We start from the raw sequence: 9,102 nt of genomic DNA on the forward strand, positions 1-9,102 counted from the left end.
ATGAGAATGAAAGATTGAGGAAACATATAGAGGACCCGACAGAGCAGATGATCATTGATCAAAGGATTGTGAATGAACGAATGGACAAGCTCATCAAGGCCTTAGCCACTTACTTTTCTTCCTGCCCAGTGATCCATGTCTTTTACTCCTTTTAAATTCCCTCGAATTCCTATCTTCTTTTGATCCCTATGTTTGATGACATTGGTACTTTAATTGTTTAAATTGTCATATTCTGTATTGTTGAAACTACTGTTCTTTTGTTATAATTACTCTACTATGGGAAATTACTCTATTTTATGCAATGAGATTCACTTGTTGTTCTTGTTATTATTTATGCTGTATTTTTCAAGTGGCATGAGTTAATATTGCTGAACATCTTTTTGGTTGTGCTTCTTCTGTTATTCTTTTCAATGATGCCAAAAGGGGGAAGTTACACAGGTGTCAATAGGGGTGTCACCATGGGGGAGGAACAGAATCGAATTGATATATTGTGTTGTGCATGAAAGATAGATCTGCTTCGCAGCGGTGCTTCGTAGGGAAAACATTGCTGATAACATGTTGATTATAGGTCTGATCCGCAGGGGAACATGTGAGGAATCTGGTTCTTAAGGGAAACATCAATTTTGGATTTGTCATCATCAAAAAAAGGGAAATTGCTCTAAGTTATGCTATTTCATGTTTTGATGATTTGCCAAATGTTCTCAAGGAACCAGGTAGGGACCAGATGCGATCAGTACATTTAAGGAATCTGATTCTCATGGGGAATATCAATTTTGGATTTGTCATCATCAAAAAGGAGAAAATTGATAAGTTATGCTATTTTGTGTTTTGATAATTTGCCAAACAGTCTCGAGGAACCAGTTGTGATCAGTTCTTTTAGTCTGGTCCTCAGGGGGAATATGGTTGATTCGTAGGGGGAACAATGTGGAGATATGGTTCTCAAGGAGAATATCAGTTCTAAGTTTGTCATCAACAAAAAGGAGGAAATTGATAAGTTATGATTTTTTTTTTTGATGATTTGACAAACTCCATGAGAGAACCAGATAAGGAACCTGATACAATTAGTTTTCTTGCGTTCAGAGTAACTAGTTAGATGTCCGGTTCAATTATCAATGAAATCGGATAAGGGAACAACAGAGGGAACATATAGGTATCCGTTTCCCTTGTCATCGTGCAGTCAACTCTACAGTTGTAAAAGGTGCTGCACTTTATCGTATGACAGGCTGCTGCACTGTACCGTCTAGCAGCAGTACAACAGCACAACTGTAGCTTGCTAAGGCCAAACTAAAGGACACTTTATTGCATCATCTTTGATGACATCACACACACATATTATCAATATGAGACAAGAGATTTCTTTTCTCTAATACTTACAAATCAAAAGATAATATTCTCTCAAGTGCTAGCCACAACCTCTCTCAAGAACAAAGCTGCTGCAACCTCCAGGACCAGATCCAAAGATTGAAGATATCTTAAGTCCTTAGGTTTGTTGAGTCTTTGTTATTTTGTTCTTCATTTGTAATCCTACACTACTTTCAAGAAGTGTCTTTGTAGGATAGATTTAAGTCACTGTTTGGTTTAGTTTCTTGACTAGAGTTAGTCAAAGTTTGTTGCTTTGTAATATTGTTATTGCAAATGGCTTACAATAGAGTTATTGTAAGGGGTGAGAGATTACGAGTTTAATTCCTAGATTGACTAAAGTTAGTAAATGTTTGTTGCTTTGTAATAGAGTTATTACACAGGGCTTATAATAGAGTTATTATAAGGAGTGGGGGATTAAGAGTTTAATTCCTAGATTGCAATATGTTTTAATATAAAGTTTGCTCGGTTTAGTAGAGTTGAAATCCTACTAAGGTAGGTCGTGATTTTTATTCCCTTAAGCAAGGAGTTTTTCACGTAAATATCGTGTGTTCTTTATTTACTGACAATTTACTGTGGGAACAGATAGAGAACATGGTTCTCTATACAGTTTGGTGCACTCCTAGTTTCTATCAATAACAATTGTAGATTCACTAAATAATGCAACGAACATACTTAATTCAAGTGCGTTGTGTTGAGCCGGATTAGAATAAACTTGTTTTCTTTTTTAACGAGATATAATATATTATTAAAACAAATAAACAACATATAGATTACAAGTCTCAAAGTACAACCATGTAGGAAAGTCAATTCCCTACGAGAGCTCTCGATCTGGAGACATACATAAATAAAAAAGATTATAATCTACGAAAAATGGTCATATTTACCCCTCTAATATCGAAAATAAGCTATATCTACCCTCCGTTTCAGTTTCTTATTAAAAATACCTCTGTTCTTGCACTTTGAGAATAAAATTACCCCTCTAGCGTTAAATCACTCTTTAGAACTTAAAAATTACATGTGGCACGATTTGATTGAATGTAAAAGACCCACCCTAACTTTTTATTTTGAACAGCCCGTCCCACACAAATAACTCGCCCCGCCCGAACCCCCTCGCTTAAAAAACCCCTAAATCCTTATAATTGAGATTTAACTAAATCACAGTTATTAAATAGTGATAATTCATATACTAGATGTGTCTACTAACAATACACACATTCCAAACACTTTGATTTTTGCTAAGCACTTTGATCTTTGCGGAGCATTTGGTTAAATGCGACATGACAAACAAAGATAGCGTCAATTTCTAACATTTGTCCAGAACTAGTTCAGTAGTTTGAAGAACATCCATTGCTTCAATCAGTGACGCACACGGAATGTTTTGTAAGCGGTTTAACATTTAGAAGAATAAGCTAATTAATTTATATTCACTTGTAAACAAAATAATTTAGATCAATAACCATTACTCAAGTATTTTTTAAATGTATTCATTAATAAGCTCATATTTACAAAGGGAATAAAGTACTAATTAGAGGAGGTTTCGATTAGGTTGTCACGTCCCGAACCTGGGGGCGAGACCGGCAACCGGTGCCTTACCTAACCTAGCGTACCAACTTGCGACTAAGAGACTCTAAACATATAATGTCATAATTTGTCCATGGGGCCATATTGCAAGACAATTTGTGAAGCAAAATATAAAACTGAGTGGAAACTAGCGCTGACTAAACATCAATATAAAGCTGGGCCGACAAATCCGTCATAACTACTATAGCTGACAAACCAACAAAATATACATACCAGGCCTACAAGCCCAACATACTGCACTAATTGACAGGATATGTCTACAAGCCTCTACTGATGGATATATTATGATAGGAACAGGGCCCCGACCTACCCATAACATATATACATACATACAGAAGATGTACACGAAATCCTAGACCCGACAACTCCGAAGGACATAGAGCTTACCGATCAGGCTGAACTCGGGAAATACCTACTGAGGAGGTCTACCCGTCTGTCTATCTGAACCGGCACGCATGAAATGCAGCGTCCCCAGAAAAGGGACGTCAGTACGAAATAATGTACCGAGTATGTAAGGCAATAACATAACTGAAAGCTGAGCTGATAATATAATAACTGAATGTAACTGGAAGTCAAAGATGATCTGGAGATATACTTACCTGATGATACTGACTCAACTCCTTCAATATAGTAAGTAAAATAAATGCCCGGCCCTATAAGGCTCGGTACGTGTAACTGCTCGGCCGTAGTAGGCTCGCTCATAGGCACTCGGCCATACTAGGCTCTGTATCTCAGCCATCCTGGGCTCGCTCATAGGCGCTCGACCACAGTAGGCTCGGTATATAACTTACCATCTGATCAGAGGTTGCCCAATAGGGGCCTGCCCACCGATTATAGCTCGATGGTGGTGAAAATACTGTAATACTGTATATATATATATATATATATATATATATATATATATATATATATATAGACCCTCTGCTCTCTTGACTGGAAGAATACAATACTCAATTGAATATAAAGTCCCGATAAGGGAGAATACTGTAACTTATGAGAATAGGATAATGTATATAAACTTAGGAGTATGAACTTCTCTTTATGCCTCGTTATCAAACACATGTAGTTATGAGATCATGCAAATATGAAGGAAGGGCTTAGCCTTAACATACCTTATCACAATCTTTCCAATCACCGAGTTGAACTCGCCTCTTCGCACCTTAATCTACAATAACGATAATAATACTATCATTAAATTACGAAAGGTACAACTATTGCACAACGAACGACAAGCTTATTTTGTATTAAAACGGGCAGCATCTCCCCTATAATCCTTACTTCCTCCAAATTCAAGATAACACCAACAACACAAGAACGCAACAATAACAACCTATATACATTATTTTTCAACCTTATATATACCACAAAATACTACAAAATAGCCCAACACACCCCAATCTCTTCATACACAAAACGACCACCGTGGTAGTGTCAAACAGCCTGAAAATATTATGACGAACGACCAGCCCACCACCCTGCATTTATGTGGTGTTTCTCCACACCCTTCCTCTCGAAAACTCCACAAAATAGTAGTAAAACACACAGCACAACAGCAACACAAAACAGTCCGTAAAACAGTCCACAAAACAGTCCGCTACAAGTGAATAACCCGAACTCACGGCTTCCGATCACCGTCCCGTAAGTTCTTACAAATATATAACGACTTACCATGCATTTACAACAGAAAAAATGGATTAAAGAGAGCAGTAAACTTACCTTATTTGTTGGATAACTCAGCTCCTATCTTGGTTCTTCAAACTCTAGGTTTTACCTCCAATTAGGACTTGAAAGGGAGAGAAAATCAATTGGGGTTTGTGGAAAATATTTGGGAGGATTTTTACAGAGATTATGTCTGGTTATTATGCCTTATTATAAGTCTAATATATGAAGAAGATATGCCTTTAAAAAGGCCTCTTTGGACGACCCGAACTGGCCCATTTTTGGATTCTTATTTAAGCAAGTAGGTGACAGTCTGCGCAGTCTCGCAAAAATGCTCATATCTCTCTACTCCGATATCGTATCGACAAACAGTTTAATGCGTTAGAAAATAGACTCATAGATCTTAAATTTTATTAGTGGAACACCCCATAACTCTAATTATATTGGGAGAAAATCGCAGTTACATTTGACCTGAAGTTTCAGTAAAACTTATGAACGTAACTTGTGATGACTTTCATCGACTTTTGTTCCACAACTCGCTTGACTTCAAACTATAACACACGACTATCATACGAATAACATAACTCATAACATAACCTCCTTATCATGTTAAGTACCCTAGTCTCACCCCAAAATTACATGTTATAATATTCCCAACTTGTCGACTTTCAACGAAATATTATTTTCTTCAATTCCTTTAGCTTCTGAACCTTCCAACCCTCTTGTACTTGTTGTTCATGATCTTCAATATTTGTAACCTCCGAGGTAACATGATTAACTTAATTTATATATTTTAAAAGTTGATATTATTTTTTGTCCTACATTAGTTTGCTCACGACACGTTTTTACGTACGAAAATATAGGGTGTAACATCATTCCCCCTTTGGGAACATTCTTCCTCGAATGTTTACTCTTAGAGACTTTAGAAAATTTTTGCCAGAGTCTCCTCCGTACACTAGACTAAAACCAATCTACACGCAGCCAGAAAATATACTATGCATGCCACACATGGCCAATGTCTATAAATAGTAACACTTTGCCTCACACAGCCGTAAATCATAAATACTGAAAGTCAAGAAATAAGAGCTTACCTGATGACCTACGAGCCTGAGTAGAGCTGTGCTGTAGTATCTCATCTCGAGCAATATCTTCAGTTTGAAGTAGGTGGGGGTATTTAGACTTCATTTCTTCCTCCGCATCCCACGTCATCTCTTCCACATTCTTGCTTCTCTATAAAACCTTCATGGAGGCTACCTCCTTATTTCGTAACTTGCGGATTTGTCGGTCTAGGATGGCAACTGGAATTTCCTCGTATGACAAGTCCTTCGTAATCTGTACATCATCCGTGGGCACCACTTGAGTAGGATCGCCAATGCACTTCCGGAGCATAGATACGTGAAAAATCGGATGGACTGACTCCAATTCTGAGGGAAATTGTAACTCATAAGCTACTTGGCCCACTCTCCGAATGATCCTATAAGGCCCAATATACCGTGGGCTAAGCATGCCTTTCTTGCCAAACCTCATCGCGCCCTTCATAGGTGATCCCTTTAAGAATACCCAGTCATTAACCCTGAACTCTAAGTCTCATCGCCGCACGTAGAAATATGATTTCTGATGACTCTGAGTTGTCTACAGTCACTCCCGGATAGGCTTTACTTTCTCTACGGCCTGCTGAACTAGGTCTGGCCCATGTAACCCAGATTCTCCAACATCAAACCACTCTTTAGGAGATCTGCACTTACGCCCATAGAAAGCATCGTACGGAGCCATCTGGATACTGGAGTGGTAACTATTATTATATTCAAACTCGATAAGAGGTAGATGTTCATCCCAACTTCTTTTAAAATCCAACACATATGCTCGTAACATATCCTCGAGCGTCTGAATTGTGCGCTCAGCTTGTCCATCAGTCTGTGGATGAAAAGTTGTGTTGAGATTCACCTGAGTCCCTAGACCTCTCTGAAATGACCTCCAAAAATGTGTTGTAAATTGGGCCCCATGATCAGATATAATAGATACTGGTACGCCGTGTAGGCGCACTATCTCCTTAATATATAACTTTGCATAATCTTCTGCTGTATATGTAGATCTGACTGGTAGGAAATGAGCTGATTTCGTGAGCCTATTGACTATCACCCATATAGAATCAAACTTACAATGAGAACGAGGTAAATCCGTGACAAAGTCCATGCTTATCGCCTCCCATTTCCACGTCGGGATCTCTATAGTCTGCATTAGCCCTCCGGGCTTCTGATGCTCTACCTTCACCTGCTGGCAACTAAGATACTGGGCGACAAACTCAGTAATGTTCTTCTTCATACCGTTCCACCAGTACACATCCTTAATGTCATGATACATCTTCGTCGACCCAGGATGAATGGAGTACCACGAATAATGTGCCTCTAACATAATCCTGTCTCATAGCCCTGCTACATCTGGAACACACAGATGACCCCTGTATCTGAGAACCCCATCTCCCTTGAGCTTTAATAACGACTTATTCTGCTGCAAAACTCGCTCTCTCAACTCGACTAACTCTGGGTCCTCGTACTCCCTTTCCTTGACTTCAGCTATGAGAGATGATTTTGCAGTGTTTTGGAGTACAACTACACCATCATCAGAATCTACTAACCGAACCCCCAAACAAGCCAATTGATGAATCTCTCTAGTTAATTGTCTTTTCTCGGCCTCTACATGTGCTAAGCTACCCATAGATCGGTGATTTAAGGCATCTGCTGCAACATTAGCTTTCCCTAGATGGTAGAGAATGTTAACATCGTAATATTTCAATAACTCAAGCCATCGCCTCTGTTGCAAATTCAACTCTTTTTGCTTGAAGATATATTGCAGGCTTTTATGATCTGTAAATACATCAACATAAACACCATATAAATAATGCCGCCATATCTTAAGTGCATGGACAACTGCAGCTAACTCGAGGTCATGGGTTGAATAATTCCTCTCGTGCTTCCTTAACTGCCTTGAAGCATACGCAATTACCTTCCCATGTTGTATCAGGACACATCCTAACCCGGGCATCACAATACACGGCATAACCCTCTAGACCCTCTGGAAGTGTTAGAACTAGCACTGAGGTTAACCTATTCTTAAGCTCTTGGAAACTCCGCTCGCAAGCCTCCGTCCACTAAAACTTAGTTGGTTTCTGTGTCAACTTCGTCAATAGTGCCGAAAGGGAAGAAAAACCCTCTACGAACCTCCGGTAGTATCCTGCTAAGCCTAGAAAATTACGAACCTCTGTCGGAGTGGTAGATCTAGGCCAAGATTTCACGGCCTCAATCTTCTTAGTGTCTACCTTTATACCTTCATCGGATACAATATGCCCCAAGAATGCTACAGACTTCAACCAGAACTAACATTTAGAAAACTTAGCATACAACTTACGATCACGGAGGGTTTGGAGTACCGCTCGCAAGTGGTCCGCATGCTCATCCTCTGAACTTGAATAAACCAGAATATCATCAATAAATACTATCACGAACAGATCTAAAAATGGTCGGAATAGGCTATTCATCAAGTCCATAAATATGGCGGGAGCATTCGTCAACCCGAAGGACATGACAAGGAACTCGAATTGGCCATATCGGGTCCTGAAGGCTGTCTTCGGAATATCGTTTTCCCGAACTCTGACCTGGTGGTATACTGACCTCAAATCTATCTTTGAAAGGCATCTAGCCCCCTGCAACGGAAGTGGATATTTATTCTTAATAGTTACCTTGTTCAACTGCCTATAATTGATACACATCTTCATTGAGCCATTTTTCTTCTGCACAAACAGTACCGGTGCACCCCAAGGTGAGATACTGGGCCTGATGAAACTTTTCTCCAGCAAATCTTTTAACTGCTCCTTCAACTCCTTGAATTCGGCCAGGGCCATTCTATACGGAGGGATGGATATTGGTTGAGTTCCTGGAAGCAAATCGATGCTAAAATGAAACTCACTCTGGAGGAATACTTGGAAGCTCATCTGGAAACACATCTGCATACTCTTTGACTACGGGAATATATTGAAGTGTAGGTATCTTAGCATCTGCATCTTTAACTCGCACAATATGATAAATGCACCCTTTTGCAATCATTTTCCTTGCCTTCAGATAGGAAATAAACCTACCTCTGGGTGTCGCTGTATTACTTGCCCATTCAAGGACTGACTCACCCGAAAAATGAAATCTGGTTGCCTTTGCTCGGCAATCAACTGTGGCATAGCAAGATGCCAACCAGTCCATGCCCATGATAGCATCAAAATCCATCATCTCTAGCTCAACTAGGTCGGCTGAGGTCTGACGACTACAAACTGTCACCGTACAACCTCAATAAACCCGTCTAGCAATAACTGGTTCTCCGACCGCTGTAGATACCGCAAAAGGATCACTTAGTATTTCATGCACTATACCAAACTTACCCGCGACAAATGGGGTAATATACGATAAAGTAGATCCTGGGTCTATCAAGGCATAAGCATCGTGAGAGAAAATGATC

The 9,102-nt window shown here is 39.4% G+C and overlaps 1 protein-coding gene across 1 annotated transcript; it reads right to left on the minus strand.

Annotated features, from left to right (window-relative positions):
• Nucleotides 1–7,023: 7,023 nt before the first annotated feature.
• Nucleotides 7,024–8,500, minus strand: LOC138906910 (uncharacterized). Its single transcript, XM_070196576.1, has 2 exons — nt 8,339–8,500; nt 7,024–7,413 (listed from the first exon to the last, which is right to left on the minus strand). Exons 1-2 carry the CDS (start codon nt 8,498–8,500, stop codon nt 7,024–7,026), a joined length of 552 nt encoding a protein of 183 aa, XP_070052677.1.
• Nucleotides 8,501–9,102: the final 602 nt, after the last annotated feature.

The sequence above is a fragment of the Nicotiana tomentosiformis genome, chromosome 1 (genome assembly GCF_000390325.3).
Source record: "Nicotiana tomentosiformis chromosome 1, ASM39032v3, whole genome shotgun sequence".
NCBI classification, from domain to species: domain Eukaryota; kingdom Viridiplantae; phylum Streptophyta; class Magnoliopsida; order Solanales; family Solanaceae; genus Nicotiana; species Nicotiana tomentosiformis.

Bases quoted from the DNA above. Each gene is read 5' to 3' on its own strand.
- LOC138906910 (XM_070196576.1), bottom strand. From the start codon at position 8,500: ATGGCCCTGGCCGAATTCAAGGAGTTGAAGGAGCAGTTAAAAGATTTG. The intron at 7,414-8,338 runs GTAACTATTAAG...AATTTGCAACAG, and splicing joins ATTATAGGCAGTTGAACAAG to AGGCGATGGCTTGAGTTATT.